Below are 21,886 nucleotides of genomic sequence, written 5' to 3'. Positions count from 1 at the left end.
AGGAACAAGAAGGCTGCATTCTGTCCCTAACTTAGCAGGGAATTCTTCCGTGGGCCTCAATTTCCCCAAATGATCAAAGGGGGGATTAGACAAACTAAACCTAAAAGTTCTTCTCAGTTGACAGTTCATGAATCACAGCAAGGGGAGAGCTGCTAAACCTTGCCATTTGGTAGACCCAAGAACCCTGACCATCTCCTGTCTGAGATTCTGTCACAGCCTCCCGGCTGGTCTCCCCACTCCACCCCATTCCTGCTCCCCAGCCCAATGCACTCCCACACAGCCACCATGAGGTCGGTCAATAATTCTGAAAGTATTTATTTATCCTGCTGAGCTCCAGGTACTGCTCTAGGTGCCAGGATAAAACAGCAAGGAACAAATTAGACACACATATTTAAAAAAAGGTCCCTGCCTTCATGAAGCTTCCTTTCTAGTAGGCAATGAATAAACAAACAAAAAAAATTAGAAGTAAATTCTGAGGGCTTCCCTGGTGGCGCAGTGGTTAAGAATCCACCCGCCAATGCATGGGACACGGGTTCAAGCCCTGGTCCAGGAAGATCCCACATGCTGCCAAGCAACTAAGCTCGTGCGCCACAACTACTGAGCCTGCGCTCTAGAGTCTTCGAGCCACAGCTACTGAAGCCCACGCGCCTAGAACCCGTGCTCCACAACAAGAGAGGCCACCGCAATGAGAAGACCCCACGCAGCCATAAATAAATTAATTAATTAATTAAAAAAAAAAAAAAGAATCCGCCTGTCAATGTAGGGGACACGGGTTCGAGCCCTGGTCTGGGAAGATCTCACATACCATGGAGCAGCTAAGCCCATGCACCACAACTACTGAGCCTGCACTCTAGAGCCCGTTAGCCACAACTACTGAAGCCCGCGTGCCTAGAACCCTTACTCCACAACAAGAGAAGCCACCACAATGAGAAGCCTACACAATGCAACAAAGAATATCCTCCACTCACCATAACTAAAGCCCACACGCAGCAACGAAGACCCAATGCAGCCAAAAATAAATAAAAATAAATCTATTAAAAAAAAAAAGAAGTAAATGCTGAGAAGAAAATATTAAAGCCAGGAAGGAAATGCGAGCAAGGTTACAATTTTTGATAAGGAAGCCAGAGTAGTCTTGAGCAAAGACCAAAAGGAAGGGAAAGCGTGACCTATGAGGTTTGCTGGGGGAAGAGTGGGCCAGGCAGAGGGAACACATGCAAAGGCACCGGGGCAGGAGCAAGGCTGGCAAGCTGGAAGAGCAGAACCAGCAGCTGAGAGGGGAATGGGAGACCAGGTTTTGGGCCATGTGGATCATGGAGAGCCTTTTGGCGTCTCCCTGAGTGACATGTGCAGCCCCTAGAGGGTTCTGAACAGAAGGGTGACCTCATCTAACTCTGACTTTCACCCTGTACTCCAGCTGCTGCATGGAGAATAAATGGAAGGGACCAAGGTGTAATCGGAGTGCAATAAGGGGATCAAGGCAGTAAAAAGGTAAGAAATGTGGGAGCTTGAACCAGAGGAGCCGTGGAGGTGGTGAAAAGCAGTCAGATCCTGTATATATTCTGAAGAAAGAGCCAAAAGACTTGTGGAGGGACTGGAGATGTGGAGGGTGAGAGAATGAGTCGAGGTCTTTTACCAGGTTTTCAGCCATAGCAAGCAGAGGACGAAGGTGCCATCCACAGGTGGGGAAGGCCAGCAAGGCACAGGGAAAGCTGGGAAAACCAGGGGCTCGGTTTCTAAATGGAACCATTCCTCTGCTTAACATCTTCCCGTGGCTTACCAGAGCTCCAGCACTACCGGGTCCTGCCCACCCCTCCGGCCTCATTTCCACACACTCCCCAGTCCCGGCTCTTCTACCTTTCACAAACCCATCTGCTTTCTCTTGCCTCCAGGTCTTGGCACCTGCTCTTCTCTCACCAGGCTTGCAACTCCAAGCCCCAATTCCCTCATCTGAAAAAAGGTGATAAGGAGTATAGTATCAGATGATTTTCAAGGGACCTTCCAGCTGCAGTGGTCTCCAGTCTGTGGCCTTGGGTTCCTGTGCCCTCCTTGCCTGGTGCCAGGGAAAACTAGCAGCACTCAGAGTCCAGACAAGAGTGCCCCCATTGCAGACTGGGTCACTCACCGAGGGCCAGCCTGAAACAAAATGCCAAGGCTTAAAGGGAAAGAGCTTGGGAGGGATGGAGAAGCCAGATGCCTGTGAGACTCTGAACAGAGGTAGGAGTGACAAACAGCATGGTCTAGAGTAGACAAGAACCCCAAAGCCAATATGCCTTTGCCCAAGCAGAGCCCTTCACCTGGGGTCCTCTTCCCTTCATCCCTGCTCATCCTTCACTGCAGTTCCAGCAAACCTCTTCCCTGAGCTAGTCCACAGTCCCTCCCCTGCATGCCCAGGCTCTTTAGCCATCCATGCAACAGCACTCAGCTCACAGGCTCAGAACCTCAAAGAGTACCCTAGGCAAGCCCTCTCCTGGGGACAGTGAGCCGGGGCGGGGTGGGGGGGGCAAGAACTTGACCCACGTCGCATGGCTAGTTGGTAGGAAAACCACTCCAAATGTAAATCCAGGGTCCTCGCCAAGAATCTCCAAACTTTGCTCAAATCCCCTCCCTGAGGAAGCCCTCCTGCTGCCTCTGGCCCCTCCCCTCTGCTAGAAGTTAGTGGTGGACACACTGGTCTTCCTCCCTCACCTTGGGGCTCAAACTTCATCCGCTCACCTCCATGCCCACCCATTCCCACTCCTGACTGAGTTGACCTGGAGCCATATGCACCATGAGTGTGTCTTAAACTTTCTATGTAATCAGATCACCAATATACTATTCCCAAGACCTGAGCTTCCTGCTGGGGAGACACACCCTTTACCCAGTGTGCAACCTGGTTGTATGTGGGAGTGGTGGGGGGGAGCCTGAGGGTCTGTGATCCAGGACACGCCCCCAGCCCTGGGCTAGCTCCTAAACCAGCCATCTCCTCTCACCTTCAGGATGTGAAGAAGTCAGAGACAGACTCCTTCTCCTCTCTGGCCCTCCCTCACTTTCTGCCCAGGAATGTTATGAGGATTAATGGGATAAAAGATGAAGTGCCTCCAAGGAAACAGGCCAAAGTGTTGTTATTAAATTCCAAATTTAGCCCTCGGGATGAGTGAGGCATGACAGATCTGAGCTGGGAGCAATCCCAGCTGCACGGACAGAAAGTCCTGTAAAACCAGAAGCCATGACATATAAGCTTTGGGGGTCAAAGGAAACCTTAAAAAAAAATCCCACAGGCCTTCACCCAAAGAGCCTCTAGGACAACCCACAAAGTAAGCAGCTAGACTCTGCTTGTATAAAACCAGTGACATGGGGCTTCCCTGGTGGCGCAGTGGTTGAGAGTCCGCCTGCCCATGCAGGGGACACGGGTTCATGCCTCGGTCCGGGAAGATCCCACATGCCACGGAGCGGCTGGGCCTGTGAGCCATGGCCGCTGGGCCTGCGCGTCCAGAGCCTGTGCTCCGCAATGGGAGAGGCCACAACGGTGAGAGGCCCGCGTACCGCAAAAAAAAAAAAAAAAAAAAAAAAACAAAAAAAAAAACTAGTGACAAGAAGCTCACGACTCCCCAAGGCAGCCCCTGCCACCTCCCATTAGCTCTGAGTTTTAAAAACTTCCTCTTGACCAGCCAAACCATTCTGCCACATTTTCCACACTCTGGCACAAATCTCACCCTTTCTCTGCGTGATAGCCCTTCACCGACAGCACCTCTCTTGGCTCATTTCCAACTTAAATACCTCCAGACCTTTCAATTAGGCCTCACAGTCCATTATCTGCAGGCAGGCCACCATCCTGACTCTTTTCTCAATGGGTTCTACTTCATGGCTTCCAAAAATACCGTAACTCCCAGGAGTGGTCCAACAGGACAGGGCAGAACAGGACCCACCCACCATTCCTTCAGTCTAGGTGCCCACTTCTTACAGAGGCAGCTGGAGGCAACAATTCGCTTTTTTTTTTTTTTTTTTTTTTTAACATCCAAAGCACACTGTGAAATCATATAATCTTATTCAGGTTTCAGGACATCATCCTTGCCATACATATATCTGGCTAGTCATGGCCCCAAAGAACTCCAGAAATGACACCCAAGCTGGGTGGGACCTCCTGGGAACAGAGAACCACAGCACACGGCTGGGCTCAGCCCTTGGAGCCACACTGATCTAAGTTCAAGGCCCAGATCCACCACATTACTAAAGGACCCTCAGCAAATGGCTGAAATCCTAAATTCCAATTTGCTTATCTCTGAGATGAGGATAATACTACTCACCTTGAAGAATTATCGTGAAGACAAGAGAGAATATATATAATGTGCCTAGCACTGTAAATAGTAGGTGTTCAATACGAGAAAGGCATTATTGTTTATATTCAAAGTCTCACGGGAGCCCTGACAGCAGTTTCACAGGACAGAGAATCCGGGAAGTGGCCACACAGAACAATGATTTTCCACAAAGGCGCCAATACAGTTCAGTGGGAAAGCACAGTCTTTTCAACAAGTGGTGCTAGGACAACTGAGAGGCCACGTGCCCAAAGCATGAAGTCAGATCCATCCTAACACCAGCTACGAAAATTAACTGAAAATGGATCATAAACCTACATGTTAGAGCTAAAACTATAAAACTTATAAAAGAAAACATATCCATCTTCGTGACTTTGGGTTAGGCAATGGTTTCTTAGCTATAACATCAAAAACACAAGTAAAAGAAGAAAAAAAAGTTTGGAATTCATCAGATGTACAACTTTTGCCTTTTAAAGAACACAATCAAGAAAGTGAAAAGACAACCTAAAGAATGGAATACACACAAACCATCTATCTAATAAGAGACTTATATCTAGAATATATGAAGAATACTTATAACTCATAAAATTGCAGCAAAATGGACGGATTTAGAGAATATCATACTACATGAAGTTAGACAGAGAAAGACAAATATTATACAGTATGACTTATATATGTAATCTAAAACATAATTCAAATTAATCCATATACAAAACAGACTCAAAGAGACAGAAAAAAAACTTATGGTTACCAAAGCTGGGTGGGTGGGGGGTGCAGTGACAAATAGGACTATGGGAGTAACAGATATAATAAACTACGCAGGACTTCCCTGGTGGCGCAGTGGTTAAGCATCCGCCTGCCAACGCAGGGGACACGGGTTCGAGCCCTGGTCCGGGAAGATCCCACATGCCGTGGAGCAACTAAGCCCGTGCGCCACAACTACTGAGCCTGCGCTCTACAGCCCGCAAGCCACAACTACTGAAGCCCATGTGCCTAGAACCCATGCTCCGCAACGAGAAGCCACGACAATGAAAAGCCTGCGCACTACAACGAAGAGTAGCCCCCGCTCGCCACAACTAGAGAAAGCCCGTGTGCAGCAACGAAGACCCAGTGCAGCCTAAATAAATTAAAAAAAAAAAAAAACTACGCATAAAACAGATAAGTAACAAGGATTTACTGTACAGCACAGGAAACTATATTCAATGTTTTATAATAACCTATAATAGGAAATAGTCTGAAAGATATATATATATAACCGAATCACTCTGCTGTACACCTAACACAGTACTGTAAATTGGTATTTCAATTAAAAAAAAGGACAAATAACCCAATTCTAAAATGAGCAACACTAAACACTTCTAAATAAGACATACAAACAGCCAACAAGCACATGAAAAGATGCTCAGTGCCATTGATTTTTTTTTTTTTTTAATGCAGACCACTTTTAAAGTGTTTATTGAATTTGTTACAATACTGCTTCTGTTCTATGTCTTGGCTTTCTGGCCAGATGCACATTGGACCTCAGCTCCCTGACCAAGGATCGAACCCTCACCCCCTGCATTGCAAGGTCAAGTCTCAACCAATGGACCGCCAGGGAAGTCCCACCACTGATTATTATCAGATGCAAATCAAAACCATAATGAGAAACTACTTCATACCCACTTGATGGCTAAAGTCAAAAGTACAGATAATAACAAGTGCTGACAAGGATGTGAAGAAATGAGGACCCTCGTACACTGCTGGTGGGAACATAAAATGGTGCTGCCTCTGTGGAAGATGGTTTGGCAGCACCTCGAAATGTTAAAACACAGAGTTGCCATACAACCTAGGATTCTACTCCTAGGTATTACATATAATCCAAGAGAAAGAAAAGGATATGTCCACATAGAAACTTGCACATGAATGGTCATAGCAGATTCATAAAGCAGAAAAAAAGAAACAATCCAAATGTCCATCAACTGATGAATGGATAAACAATATATGGTATATCCATACAACTGAATATTATTTGACAATTAAAAGGTATTAACTGTACTGCTGTGTGTCACTACATGGATGAACCTTAAAAACATTATACTAAGTGAAAGAAGCCAGACACAAATCATATAAATGGTATGATTTCATTTACATAAAATGTCCAGAATAGGCTAATCCACAGAGACTTTAAAGCAGATTAGTGGTTTTCAGGGGCCGGGAGGGGAGGAATAGGAGAGACTGCTAATGGTTAAGAGGTTTCTTTTCTGAAGTGATGAAAATGTTCTAAAATTAGATAGTGGTGAGTGTTGTACAACTCTGTGAATATACAAAAAACAACTGAGTTGCATACTTTAAACGGTGAATTTCATGGTCTGTGAATTATAACTCAATAAAGCTCTATTTTTTTTAAAGGAATGAAGTAATGATACATGCTAAAATATGGATGAAGCTTAAAAACTTTAAGTGAAAGAATACAATCACAAAAAGACCACATTCTGTATAATTCCATTTATATGAAATGAGTATGTCCCAAACCAGCAAATCTATAGAGACAGAAAATAGCTTAGCCGTTGCCCAGGGTTAGGGGTAGAGGCTGGAGTAAATGGGGAGTGACTGCTAATAGGCACAGGGTTTCTCTCCAGCATGATGAGAACGTTTAAAAGTTAGGTGGTGATGATAGTTGCACACCTCTGCAAAAATCCTGAAGCCCACTGAACTGTACACTTTAAAAGGATAAATAGGGCTTTCCTGATGGCACAGTGGTTAAGAATCCGCCTGCCAACGCAGGGGACAAGGGTTTGAGCCCTGGTCCGGGAAGATCCCACATGCTGCGGAGCAACTAAGCCCATGCACTACAACTACTGAGCCTGCGCTCTAGAGCCCACAGAGCCACAACTACTGAAGCCTGCGCACCTAGAGCCCGTGCTCCAGAACAAGAGAAGCCACCACAATGAGAAGCCCGCGCACCACAACGAAGAGCAGTTTCTCTCCACAACTAGAGAAAGCCCACGTGAAGCAACAAAGACCCGATGCGGCCAAAAATAAAATAAATTTTAAAAAAAAGGATAAATATTTTGGTATGTGAATTATATCTCAATAAAGCTATTTTCTTAAATAAAGTTTTTAAAAATAAAGGTGTTTTTTTCTTTTTTTTTTTTTTAATGGTAACATGGTGCTCTGGGAGTGACAAGCAAAGCAAGTCTTAGCACACGAGGGGTGGCTGCTGTGGACACATCAACAGCGCCCTCTGTCTTCATTCCTTCTCAGCAAGCGCTCCCTCGGCCCTGGTTAAGTGGAAAGTGGGCTCCATGAGCTAGCAGGACCAGGAAGGGACCCTTCTCCCAGCCCAGGCCAGTCAGCGTCTCATTCTTGGGAAGTGACAAGTGGGATGCAGGGTCAAATTAATGTTGTATGCTTGGAACGGGAGGGAATGGGAAGCTGGAATGGTAGCCATGGGAAAGAAAGGAGAGCAAAAGCAGCAGGCCTGCAAAGGAGTGGAGTAGACTCACAGAGGGGGAAGGGGGGAAGAGCTGATGTGTACTGGAACACCTTCCAGTCCCACTCTCAAGGGGGCCACCAGCACCGCCTACATTCTGGTTGTTAGACACCTCCAGCTTTCCAATAAATTCCCCCATTGCCTTGAGAGGCTTCTGTTCAAAGGGTCCCCATAAAGCATCCATTTTCTTCTTCCCGCCACGGCAAAGACTAGTAGATGTCCCCCCAAACCACTCTCCTCACCTCTGCCTGGGCTAGAGCTAGGCTACATTCCCCAGCCCCCTTGCAGTTCGGTGTGCCAGGAGACTAAGTCACAGCCAAGAGTAGGAATAGAATGATGTGGGTGACTTCTAGTCAGGCCTTTGTGGAGAATGGGTGCCTCTCCTCTACCTCTTTTTCCCACTCTGCCAGGCAGATGCAGGTGACTGAGGCCCTAAAGATGGCAAAGGCACAGGACAGAAGGAAGCTGTGTTCTTGAATTACCACATGTAAAAGAAAGCTTCCTGCTGACCAGGAATACCCTGCCTTGGACTTCTAGGAGAATTAGGAATACATCTGTATTGTGTTTATGCCAATCACATTTTGCAGGCCTATTTGTTGCAGCAGTTTAGCCTACTCTAAGTGAAATGAGCCGGCGGGGGTTGGCGGGGGGCGGTGGCAGTCTCTCCCCTACAAACATGAAGGAGGGCAGGGTTAGCCCCAAGAGCCAGAACCAGGGTGAAGTACTCCTGGAGTCATAAAAGCATTAACCCTTCACTGCGCCCACCCCGAGTGAACACCTCCTTAGGTTTCACGTCCCAAATGTCTCACCACGCCACCCGAGTCCTAGCCCTGTTAGCCCCAGTGGTACTTGGCAACCATCTTGCAGAATGGAGCCAACACAGTGAATAGCAAAGCAAAGAGAGAAATGTTTTAGGTCCTGATGACACTGTTGAACTGCTGCATCTACATAAGAAGCCATCTAGATGCAAAGGGGCCTGCAACCTTGAAGGCCCTGTTGCATCTAGATGGCTTCTTATGTAAGCAAATAAATGTCTTAACTGTTCAAGGCAGTTTGAATTCTCAGTTACCTGCAGCTGAAGGCCACCTACTTAATATACCATCTAAACCAAAGGCAAAGCTGGCTCGGGGAGCACCAGTAGGAGACATCCAAATTCTCGGCCTCAGGACTTCCCTGGTAGCACAGTGGTTAAGAATCCGCCTGCCAATGCAGAGGACACGGGTTTGAGCCCTGGTCCAGGAAGATCCCACATGCTGCGGAGCAACTAAGCCCGTGTGCCACAATTACTGAGCCTGCGCTCCAGAGCACGTGAGCCACAACTCCTGAAGCCCGCACGCCCAGAGCCCGTGCTCCACAACACGAGAAGCCCGCGCACCGCAACGAAGAGTAGCCCCAGTTCGCCACAACTAGAGAAAGCCCACACGCAGCAATGAAGACCCAATGCAGCCAAAAATAAATAAATTTAAAAACTTAAATTCTCGGCCTCTGAGGGAACACTTCTGTACCAGCGACACTCTGTGAGACAGCAAAGGGTAATAAGCTGGACAGCGTGGAGAAGCATCCCAGACAGTACTACAATGCTCTGTAACCTTAAAAACGGAAGGAAAATGGTACTGGGAAAACTGGACAGCCACATGCAAAAGAATATGGACCTCTTACACCCTACCCAAAAATCAACTCAAAATGGATTAAACACTTGAACAGAAGACCTAAAACCATAAAGCTCCTAGAAGAAAATACAGGCTGTAAGCTCCCTGACATCAGTCTTGGCAATGATTTTTTTGGATTTGACACCAAAAGCAAAGGCAACAAAAGCAAAAATGAACAAGTGGGACTGTTTCAAATTAAAAAGCTTCTCCACAGCAAAGGAAACCATCAACAAAATGAAAAGGCAACCTACCGAAAAGGAGAAAATATTTGCAAACCAAATATCAGATAAGGGATTAATATCCAAAATATATAAAAAACTCATATACTAGCCAAAAAAAAAAAAAAATGGGCAGAGGAACTGAACATTTTTCTGAAAGAAGACACACAAATAACCAAAAGGTACATGAAAAGGTGCTCATCACTACTCATCAGGGAAATGCAAATCAAAAACCACAATGAGGCATCACCTCACACCTGTTAGAATGGTTGTCATCAAAATGACAGGAGATCACAAGTGCTGGCAAAAACGTGGAGAAACGGGAACCCTTGTGCACTGTTGGTGGGAATGTAAATTGGTGCAACCGCTACAAAAAATAGTATGGAGTTTTCTCAAAAAATTAAAAATATAACTACCATATGATTCAGCAATTCCAAACATGGGTATACATCCAAAGGAAATGAAATCACTATCTCAAAGAGGTATCTGCCCTCCCATGTTCACTGCAGCATTATTTACGATAGTCAAGACATAGAAACAACGTAAGTGTCCATGACTGGATGAATGATTAAAAATGTGACACACACACACGGAATATTATTCAGCCATAAAAACGGAAATCCTGCCATTTGTGACAATACAGATGGACTTGGGGGTAATATGCTAAGTGAAATAGGTCAGAGAGAAAGACAAACACTGTATGATCTCACTTATATGTGGCATCTAAAACAAACCGAACTCACAGAAACAGAACAGGTTGGTGGTTGCCAGAAGCAGGGGTGGGTGAAAATGGGTGAAGGTGGTCAAAAGGTATAAACTTCCAGCTGTGAGTTCTGGGGATGTAATGTACAGCATGGTGACTATAGCTAACGATACTGTATTATATATTTGAAAGTTGCTAAGAGAGTAAATCTTAAAAGTTCTCATCACAAGAAAAAAAATTTGTTAACTATGTGAGATGATGGATGTTAAATAGACTTACTGTGGTGATTTCACAATATATAGACATATCAAACCATTATGCTGTATACCTGACACTACTATTATGCTATATGTCAATTACATCTCAATAAAATGGAAAAAAACCCAAACACCTAAGGGTGGAATATTTTCTTAAAAAAAGAGGCGGAGAATATGGCACCTGAGTAGCAAATGGCTCACCTGCAGTCAGGAGGGGAACCAGCTCAAGGTGAAGAGGCCTGAAGCTCAGTCCTCCCCCACACTGATGAGCTGCGGGACTTGGGAAAAGCCACCTGACCTATGCCTCAGTGGCCTCATCCAAAAACAAGAAAATGGAGCGTTATGTGCATACAAAACAGAGGTGCCAGATCAACTGAGGAGCTTTCTTTCCTTCTCCAAGGGGGCCTGATGGAAAGAGGCATCTTGTTTAACGAGCATCCTCCACCAAGGAGAGCTGAAGCTTGACAGTGTTTGCCTATTGGGCTGGGCAATTTCTAACCAAGCTCTCTGAACATCATCGTATAAAGGGTGAGCCAGCAAGAGAGCTGAACCAGATCCTCTCTTTAATCCCCTCTGGCTCTGAGATGAGCACATCTACAGCTCTCTGAAAACACAATTCCAGAAACTAAGTGCCCAGGCAGAGTAGCTCAGCTGGGTGAGCAGTCACCATGAGGTGCTGGACGCCAATCCCTTGATTAATGAGGTGAATGCCAGAGCCCCCAACACTGTCACAGCCCCTCCTTCAGAGGCAATGTATTTTCAGAAGAAATACGCGCTAGAGCTGAGAGGAGAATAAGGTGTAAATCTCCCATTCTTCCAAGCATATGCAGAAAAGAAATCTATAGAGGCAAATCCTTGCCTAAAGATCTGGACTCTTAAAAAAATATCCAACTTTGATAGGTTCCACCTTCTGCCTTGTACCAAGTACCTGACAAGGCTTACTTAAATGGATACAGGAGATGGATGTCATGCAGCAGGGCTTACAGCTGCCCTGCAAACCCAGCTCCTTGAGTAGGACAAGCCTATCTCCTCCTCAACCCCCCAGGGAAGCATTTTATATGTGGAGAGAAAGATGCTGAAAGCCACCTTCTCCGTACCACTCCCTTATATAACACAGAAGAAAAATGAGGCCCAAAGAAAGGGGACTTGCCTGAGATCACAAAGCATGGCTGGGGCAGAGCTAAGGCTTGAAGACATGTCTTGTGACCCAGCACTCCACTCTACTCCCAAACTGTCAAAGAACCAGACAGAGGTGTCACCTAGAGGGAGCACAATGAACTAGAATCGGGCCGCTGGGGCTCAAGCGTTCTTTCTTCCAAAGAAACTGCAAGCCCCTTGGCTGGAGAGCTACAAGAGGAATGCTGTTTGCACAGGATCTGCAGAGACACTGCAGCACGGACGGGTAGACATTGCCATGCACGTGTGAACAGCAGAAAGCCCTGTAGGTTCAGCTTCCCTACAAGGAATGAATCCTATAAACAAGATTACCACCCCCATTAGACCTTTTCTGAGAAGAAAGAATGACCTCTCCAGTTGATGTGGCACCAGGCTTTTTTCACGCTTCCACCAGGGTAGCAGCCATGACAGCGTAACAGGCAGCATCCAAGCCTGTGCCCACAGTGCCCCCTCGTGGGAGTCTGCATGGCTCATGTGACCTCTTGATTCCACCAAAGGGAAGGCCAGTGATGGGCCAGTCTGCAACACTGCCCTTCCTGGTCTCCACAACTGTGTCCCCTGTAATGTCATTCTCTACCCCCAACTCAGTGGTTCTCAAACTTCAACCTGCATCAGTACCTCCCAGAGGACATGTTAAAACACAGGTTGCTGGCCCCACAGTTTCCGATTCGGTGGGTCTGGGGTAGGGTCTGAGAATTTGCATTTCTAACAAGTTCCAGGGGGATGCGGATGCTGCCAGTTGTCAGACCACATTTGGAGAACTACTGCCTTAGCTAATCTCTCTGCACTCATCAAGACTCAGTGCAAATTCTAGCTCCTTACTGGGAAGTTCCACGAATGTCCCCAGGTGTACCACAGGCAGTCAAACCTGCATAACTTTGACCAAATGCACTAATCTCTTTTGAGCCTCAATCTCTTCATCTGTAAAACAGGGATAAGAATACCTCCCTCATAGTGGTTATAAAAGGTAACTGAGAGAAATTGAGTTCAATACCTGGCACACAGAAAGCACTCAATAAATGTTAGCTATTCTGTATTACTTTTATTAGCAGTAGTAACAGTACTATTACTGTTTACTTGCCAGCTTCTTAAGGACAGTCTCCCTCAGAGACACAGAATTCTCAGAGGCAGAAGGGACACTAGAGACTTTTTAGTCCAGTTTCCCTAACCTAGCTCGTCAGTAGCATCACCTGGAAGCTGTTAAAATGTCAGATGCTTCGGTGCCACCCAGAACTAGTAACTCTGGAAACTGGGACAAGAGACATGGGCATTTGCATTTTTAACAAGCCCCCAGGTACCACGCTTGGGACCCACGCATCCGGCCCTTGTATCTCACCTAAACACAGGGAAATGGAGGCCCAAGAAAGGGATGCCCCTTGCCCATCCAGGGCCCCAGCCAGCTGTCAGCTGACTAGGGATCAGAAACCAGGTCTCCCGATTCCCAGTCTAGTCCTTTTTCCACTAAGCTAGACTGCTTGGATGCCATCTCAACAACCCCTAACCTCCTGCACAAATCCCCTCTCCAACATACATGAGCAGTCCAAGAGCTTAAGTACCCTCCATGCAAAGAATTCACCATGACAAAGACAGTCAATCCACTGCTGAACATCTTATCTCTAGAGTCTTCTTTTATTCAACCAAAATACTGAACAAGATACATCCTTAGCCCAGCATACAATGTTCCTTCCTGCTGACCCCTCCAGCCTCATTTCCCATCAGAACCTCACTTGTCCCTAACTCCCAACCAGACCGTGGACACTGTTGTTCTGGGGGGTCTCACTTCCACAGTGTCTAGCATACAGGAAAGGAAGTTCAAGGGTGAGTGGAAGGGGAAGGACAAATGAAACTGAGGTGTCTTTACTCCCTAGGTTCACACTACAGGGCTCCAGAACTCAGGAAAGCCTCTGCTTTGCCAGCATAAATAAATCAAGTGACACTGATAAAAGAAATTAAAGATGATACAAACAGATGGAGAGATATACCATGTTCTTGGATTGGAAGAATCAACATTGTGAAAATGACTATACTACACAAAGCAATCCCTATCAAACTACCAATGGCATTTTTCACAGAACTAGAACAAAAAAATTCACAATTTATATAGAAACACAAAAGACCCTAAACAGCCAAAGCAATCTTGAGAAAGAAAAACAGACCTGGAGGATCAAACTCCCTGACTTCAGACTATACTACAAAGCTACAGTAATCAAGGCAGTATGGTACAGGCACAAAAACAGAAATACAGATCAATGGAACAGGATAGAAAGCCCAGAGATAAACCCACTCACATATGGTCAGCTTATCTTTGATAAAGGAGGCAAGAATATACAATGGAGAAAAGGCAGCCTCTTCAATAAGTGGTGCTGGGAAAACTGGACAGCTACATCTAAAAGAATGAAATTAGAACACTCCCTAACACCATACACAAAAATAAACTCAAAATGGATTAAAGGCCTAAATATAAGGCCAGACACTATAAAACTCTTAGAGGAAAACACAGGCAGAACACTCTATGACATAAATCACAGCAAGATCCTTTTTGACCCACCTCCTACAGAAATAGAAATAAAAATAAACAAATGGGAACTAATGAAACTTAAAAGCTTTTACACAGCAAAAGAAACCATAAACAAGACGAAAAGACAGCCCTCAGAATGGGAAAAAATATTTCCAAACAAAGCAACAAACAAAGGATTAATCTCCAAAATATATAAACAGTTCATGCAGCTCAGTATCAAAACCAACCAAATCCAAAAATGGGCAGAAGACCTAAACATACATTTCTCCAAAGAAGATATACAGATTGCCAACAAACACATGAAAAGGATGCTCAACATCACTAATCATTAGAGAAATGCAAATCAAACCAACAATGAGGGGCTTCCCTGGTGGTGCAGTGGTTAAGAATCCACCTGCCAATGCAGGTGACATGGGTTCAAGCCCTGGTCCGGGAAGATCCCACATGCCGCAGAGCAGCTAAGCCTGAGCGCTACAACTACTGAGCCTGTGCTCTAGAGCCCGCAAGCCACAACTACTGAGCCCATGTGCCACAACTACCGAAGCCCACGCACCTAGAGCCTGTGCTCCATAACGAGAAGCCACGCAATGGGAAGACCGTGCACCGCAACAGAGTAGCCCCCCACTCACTGCAACTAGAGAAAGCCTGCATGCAGCAATGAAAATCCAATGCAGCCAAAAATAAATAAATTTATTAAAAAAAAAAAACTACAATGAGGATCACCTCACACCGGTTGGAATCAATGATATGATTAATACTTTTTCTTATAATCTTTAGGAAAATTTGAAACAATTTAGTCCTCAGAGTTACAGATTATCCCTCATTCTTTCTGTGTCCTGTTACAAAGAAGTACAGTTCTATATTTCAGTAAGAATTCTGAGATCCCAAGTAATATTATTTCAAAAAAAAATCTACAAACAATAAGTGCTGGAGAGGGTGTGGAGAAAAGGGAACCCTCTTGTCCTGTTGGTGGGAATGTAAATTGATACAGCCACTATGGAGAACAGTACGGAGGTTTGTTATAAAACTGAAAATAGAACTACCATATGACCCAGCAATCCCACTACTGGGTATACACCCTGAGAAAACCGTAATTCAAAAAGAGTCATAGGGGCTTCCCTGGTGGTGCGGTGGTTGAGGGTCCACCTGCGGATGCAGGGGACACGGGTTCGTGCCCCGGTCCGGGAAGATCCTACATCCTGCGGAGCGGCTAGGCCCGTGAGCCATTGCCGCTGAGCCTGCGCATCCGGAGCCTGTGCTCCGCAACGGGAGAGGCCACAACAGTGAGAGGCCCGCATACCGCCAAAAAAAAAAAAAGTCATGTACCACAATGTTCACTGCAGCTCTATTTACAATAGCCAGGACATGGAAGCAACCTAAGTGTCCATCGACAGATGAATGGATAAAGATGTGGCACATATATACAATATTACTCAGCCATAAAAAGAAACAAAATTGAGTTATTTGTAGTGAGGTGGATGGACCTAGAGTCTGTCATACAGAGTGCAGTCAGTCAGAAAGAGAAAAACAAATACCGTATGCTAACACATGTATACGGAATCTTAAAGAAAAGAAATAAAGGTTCTGAAGAACCTAGGGGCAGGAAAGGAATAAAGACACAGACATAGAGAATGGACTTTAGGACACGGGGAGGGGGAAGGGTAAGCTGGGACAAAGTGAGAGAGTGGCATGGACATATATACACTACCAAATGTAAAATCGATAGCTAGTGAGAAGCAGCTGTATCGCACAGGGAGAACAGCTCGCACAGGGAGAACAGCTCGGTGCTTTGTGACCACCTAGAGGGGTGGGATAGGGAGGGTGGGAGGGAGACGCGAAAGGGAGGGGATATGGGGACGTATGTATACATATAGCTGATTCACTTTGTTATACAGCAGAAACTAACACACCATTGCAAAGCAATTATACTCCAATAAAGATGTGAAAAAATCAATCAATCAATCGTCACACCTCTGTGCTCTTGCAGCCAACCTGAAACCTATTTTTGAAATAGAATTTCTCTTACCAGAAATGCTTTGGGCAACACTCTGCTAGAAGCCACCAGTCACCACAGCGCCTTGCACCTCACTGAGGATGACAAAGCCTACCTGCACTCTGCTCCCGCACTCTCCCACCTCATCCCCACTCTTCCCCTGCAGGATAACTGGTGCATCTCCATGTGATCTTTCTCTACTTTCATAGCCCCAGTGAGACACCTGCTCCCGTGTGCCCAGATCAGATCACATTTTACCCGTTAGTGTTACTCTTGGAAGACTTTCTCACCTCTGGATTTCCACCACCTAACTTAACATAATTACAGTCTGCTGCTTCATGGTAAGGAGCAGAAACCAGGCCATGAGACCCCGGACAAGGTGCTTAAGCCCCTCTGAGCACTGGGGGCAGGGACAGCTTCTTCACCCATCTCCCCAGCTACCAGATCAGGGACTAGCGCACACAGCAGGTTCAGTAAATGGGGAATTCAGATGGTCATCTATGACTTGTTCAGTAACACTACTTACAAGTAGTTAGACAAATACAGATCGTAGTAGGTATAGTCTTGCACGCCATTATACACCCTGTGGAAGCAAGCTGCTCAATTAACATTTGTTTAACAATGGGTAAATGCACAAAGACTGCAGTCAAACAACTGCATTCTAATCCCACCCCACTTAGTTAAGTTGCTTAACTGCTCTAAACCCTCTCCAACATGGGTCCAATGAGACCTGCCTCTCAGGATTATTGTACAGATTAAAGGAAGTAACTGTTGAGATTAGCCATGGCGATGGGTGGCGGCGGCGGCGGCAGCAGCAGCGGCGGCGTCCCAGAGCCGGCAGACTCGGTGCTGTTCCGGCGCGGCACAGGCCAGCACGCTCTAAAGAACGGTGACAGTTCCGAAGTTTCAGAAAAACCAAAAGGCACACCTAAAAGGAAACCTGCTAAGAAGAATAAAAGCCAAAGAAAGAATACCACAACTCCCTTGAAGCAGTGGAAAGTTGGTGACAGATGTGCTGCCGTTTGGTCAGAAGATGGCTGTGTTTACCCAGCTACCATTGCTTCGATTGACTTTAAGAGAGAAACCTGTGTTGTCATTTACACTGGATATGGAAACAGAGAGGAGCAAAATCTGTCTGATCTACTTTCCACAACCTCTGAAGTAGCTAATAATATAGAACAGGATGCTCAGGAGAATGAAAATGAAAGTCAAATTTCAACAGATGAAAGTGAGAACTCCTCCAGGTCTCCTGTAAATAAACCAAATAACATCAAGTCAAAAGCTGCTCCATGGAACTCTTTTCTCCCTCCACCACCCCATATGCCAGGATCAGGTCTGGGACCAGGAAAGCCAGGTCTAAAATTCAGTGGCCCACCACCGCCACCCTTCCCGTCATGCTGGCTGCCTCCATTTCCTTCTGGACCACCAATAATTCCGCCACCACCTCCTATATGTCCAGATTCTCTGGATGATGCTGATGCTTTGGGAAGTATGTTAATCTCTTGGTACATGAGTGGTTATCATACTGGTTACTATATGGGTTTCAAACAAAGTCAAAAAGAAAGAACGTGCTCACATTTCAATTAAGGAGTAATTCGTATAGTGTTTTATAATAGACTTTTTATCTTTCAGATTCAGGTGCAGCTCTCTCCCAAGGAGGATGGTATATTGATGTGCCCTGGTCGATGTGAACAGAAGTTTCATCATTTTCTTCATGAACACTTGGATGGGTGCATGTCATCTTCATTTCCCCTTGTTGCATGTGACTCATGCTTAAATAACCAGTTAGCTATTTTGAGGGAGTAATCAGTTTGAATAACTGAACAATGGAAATATGAGTGATTAAAAGAAATTCAAGGTCACACACAGTGCAGAAAGTCAATCTGTCAAAATCACAGCTGAACCCATTTGTATATTGTAACTTTTTTAGTAAGTATGTTAAGATTTTTATCAATGCCTTTAAAAATAAATAACTTTTTTTTTTTAAAAAAAAAAAAAAAAAAAAAAAAAAAAAGGAAGTAACTGTTTATACAGTAACTGCCTCGGCTACAAGAGTATGGTGTATTTGTCAAGATGCTACCTTTAAGGAGAGCCCAGAATAATCAACTTGCCATTCAACCTCTTCTTTGGAGGGAAGAGAGCAGAGCAGTTCAACGCTGGCTGACTACCTGGGCACGTGCAGCTCCAAGTGGAACCAAGGGGTGCAGTTCTAAACTTCTCGCCAGACTCGTCCTTGCTATCCTCATGAAGCAACAGCCTCCACAAGTGCCAAGCTGAGGGAAGGGATGTGCCCTCCCTGACTGTTGATGAGTAAAGTCAACTTTGCATTTTCACAGAGGCTCTTTCAAAGCCTGTTGACAGCAGTATGGTCTGGTTAATGTCAGGGCCGACAAAGTGCTGAATCTCCAATCCTAGAGTTCCACAGCACAACTGTGCACAACTGAACGCTAGTCCTTGCTAGTCCTTGTCACACAGTTGCTCAGCACTTCAGGTTCCAAACTATTCTCACAGATGCTTTATCCTCTGAGGCTCAAAATAGCCTTGTGAGTCACGTCAGCAGAGAAGGTACCCTTGGGGGCCCCAATTTAAAGAGAAGTTAACCCAATCAGGGTACCAAGCAACTTGCCCAGACACCCAGCTGGACTAGTAGTTAGTTAAGCAGCATGCAAGGGGACACAAGACCAGAGAGCAGGTGGACAAGGGTGCAGGATAGCTTGCAGGAGCAGAGGCCGCGGGGGATGACAGAACACCTACCCTGAGGCACACAGCCCACCCTCTAACCTTGCCAACTGTTACCATGCAGGAAGGTGGGCCTGCTGTTGATTCTTCTGATAACTCAAGAGGCTAGGAATCTGGATCTCCATGTACGGTTTGTGCTATTTTGAAATGCTTTGCCTGTCCAACAAAGCTTACTGACAAGACTGCCAGTTCGTGAAGTTTGTAATATCCTAGCCCAGGCAGTTCCCCTAGAAAAACAGGCTCAACCAGAGTTAATCCCGATTCCATTCAGAGAGACTACTGGCTGAATGATTGCAAACTTTGCCCTCCCCGAGCATATCCCAATGGAAAGGCCTACGCACCTTGTGACTAGGTTGCCAAACTTCACCTCATCAGGCTCCCTGCAGCTATGCCCTGTCTTCACACCAACCCCTAGTACCTCACTCTGAAAACCACCTCCTACCCTTTGGTTCTTGCTCCATTGCTTCTTCTAGCCCTGCTCCTGAACTCTGTGACCACAGGCCCCTGGGGTCACCCCCCACCCCCACCCACCATTGCTCGGCTTCATCTCCTGCCCTGTCCAGAGCCATCCCAAATATAACCTCTCCCAGCATCTTCTGCTTCTTGCCCCTACATGCTGCTCACCAGCCCATCTCTGCGCCTACACCCTAGATCAGTCCTGGGGAACTGCATCTCCACCAGGCATGGATGATCTCTGGCCTCCACGCACTGCGCATTTAAAAATGCCACTCACCTCAAATCCCTCAGGGATTCCACACCACCCATTAGCCATTTTGGTGAAAACAGAAGTGTGCAGACCTAAATCCCCCACTCCTCCAAACTCTTCCTATACAAGGAGACCATCTGATCTTATTTCCTGGTCCTATTAAGGGAGCACAAAGCAGATTCCCTAGCAAGGGAACCCACAAGGCCATGGTTACCACAAACCCAAGTATGCAGCCTCAGCAGAGCCACAAATGGAACTACACCCACCCCGCCGCCCTCTGCACCCTGGGCCAGCAGGTTCTGGCCCCTCACTTACCTGGTCACATCCCTGCCCTCCCAGGCTATAGCTCCTTCTTCAAGTCAAGGCCTCTCACCATGCTCTCTCCAAAATATTCAACCACTCCTTCCTGCAACCCTCACATACCTTCTGCTATCATGATTCTTGCTTTTTCCTGGTTCCCCTTTCAACCCAACCAGCCAAGCAGTCCTCTACTGCTTCCTGAGTTTTCTCTGAAGCTTTTCATCCACTGACATAGTTCTTAATAGCATTTATAAGCTTGACTCCTACATGGACCCACTTAAGGTAGAAACCAATCACACACCCACCTCAGGGAAGAATGACATCCAAAACCCATGAACCATTAATGCCTCTTCTGTCCCCTCCCAAACACCCAAGGTCTCCTACTCATGTTTCCTATCCTCTTAAATGGCACCCCAACCCCCCAGCAACCTTAAACAACTCCCTCCTCAAATCCCCCAACCCCACACAACTGACCAATAACCCACATTTCAGGTTCTCAACCTTGACGCCTAAAAAAGCCAGTGTGAGAATAAGCATCTGGCAAAGAAAAAGTAGCACTAGATAACCCTCAATGCTTCATAAAACCCATGCACAATCAGATTTACCAAGCAATTACACATTACACACCAATATTCACCCCGCAATAGACAAATAACAATTTTGACAGATCCTGTTTACTTCAGGATAAATGATGAGAATGCAATCTAGTAACTTAATTTCTATCAAGGCCAGCAAATTTTTTTCCGTAACAAAGACTAAGTGGGGTTCTAGTAAGACCAAAAAGGAATTCAGGTTTCAAGAGTCTCTTTCAGAGACTGACCAACTATAATACCAAGTATTAACATGAGCACACCAGACTGGCCCTACATGCTCTCACGTTGCCAATACTCTACACCCTGACATCTTTGTGCCATTAAAGGGAAGGACAAACACCACCCCAACACAGCATGTTTTCACTGAATGCTTAATGGAACATGTGAACTTGGGCAGCACTCTAAATCTGTTAAACAGCAAACCAATTTTACAGCCCTCCCAGTAAACTTCAAATATATTCCAAACAACCAGATATGTAAAAAGTCTTAGTTTATTAACTCTCTCATGAAAAATCTGCACAATCACCACAGATACAGTCACTGCAGAGTCTTTATTCCTTCTGTGAATTAAAGAAAAAGAAAAATTTAGTTAGCAACTGCCTTTAAAAATTAAAGTTCAAAGTCTTCAACAAACCCCAAAATTAATGACACTCATGCAGAACGAACATTAGTAACCTAGACCATATTAAGTTTGTGTGATCTTAAAACAATGTAAGCATCAAGATATAAAACTCACAAACATTCAAGTTAGGGATGAGACAAAAAACAAGTTTTGACAACAAAACCATGTCACTGCTAGTTTTTAAGAGGCACAACTCTTGAGAGCATTTGTAAATATACTTCTAAATCATTTCACATGCTCTATTTTTAATGACCAAGGAGGCTAGCGATCTAAACGAAAAGCTTGAATTATACCTGTTGTCCAATCTCCAGCTCACTGAATCAGTGGCAGGGAAGGGGGAAAGGAGGGAAGAGGGAAAAGAAACATTTCATTAATAGTCCCTTTTCAAACTCCTAAATAATCTGCATGCAATCAGATACCTGAATGACTATTTTGTTCTTTGCAACTGTATAAAGAGCACTCCCTAGACACACTCACTGATTTTATTCCACCCAATTTTGAGAACAGCCTGCCTGATCACTATGGTTCGTAGGCTGCCACTGCCTACTTACAAATGAAGGCGCCTCTGCTTTGCTCAGCAACACCGTGCTGGGCCCACTAGCACCATCAACAGACCTGAGAATCATCACAGACTGAAGCCTAATTTAA

The 21,886-nt window shown here is 45.5% G+C and overlaps 2 protein-coding genes across 9 annotated transcripts in view; one reads left to right on the top strand and one right to left on the bottom strand.

Annotated features, from left to right (window-relative positions):
- RPS24 (ribosomal protein S24) overlaps positions 1–21,886 on the bottom strand; it is a gene marked incomplete at its 3' end in the record, with an annotated part of 502,092 nt that overhangs the window by 474,461 nt on the left and 5,745 nt on the right. For 3 of the 8 annotated variants that reach the window (XM_082611016.1, XM_082611019.1, XM_082611022.1), the window contains 2 exons: positions 21,532–21,553; positions 21,090–21,176 (listed from right to left, as the gene is read on the bottom strand). The exons of 4 other annotated variants lie outside the window; for them this stretch is intronic. Coding sequence is in view for 2 of the 4 variants with exons in the window: in XM_082611022.1 (XP_082467148.1) it covers positions 21,551–21,553 (3 nt within the window). Of the gene's footprint in view, positions 1–21,089; positions 21,177–21,531; positions 21,554–21,886 lie in introns of those variants that run through there. One more of the 8 variants, XM_082611018.1, reaches the window with a different exon arrangement.
- LOC309797241 (survival motor neuron protein-like) lies at positions 17,062–18,231 on the top strand (the record flags this gene model as incomplete). Its single annotated transcript, XM_082610800.1, has 2 exons — positions 17,062–17,868; positions 17,911–18,231. One exon carries the CDS (start codon positions 17,062–17,064, stop codon positions 17,863–17,865), a length of 804 nt encoding a protein of 267 aa, XP_082466926.1. The 3' UTR covers positions 17,866–17,868; positions 17,911–18,231.

The sequence above is a fragment of the Mesoplodon mirus genome (genome assembly GCF_964341445.2).
Source record: "Mesoplodon mirus genome assembly, chromosome: 2".
Taxonomy (NCBI): domain Eukaryota; kingdom Metazoa; phylum Chordata; class Mammalia; order Artiodactyla; family Ziphiidae; genus Mesoplodon; species Mesoplodon mirus.
This window is presented reverse-complemented; position numbering and strand designations above follow the sequence as displayed.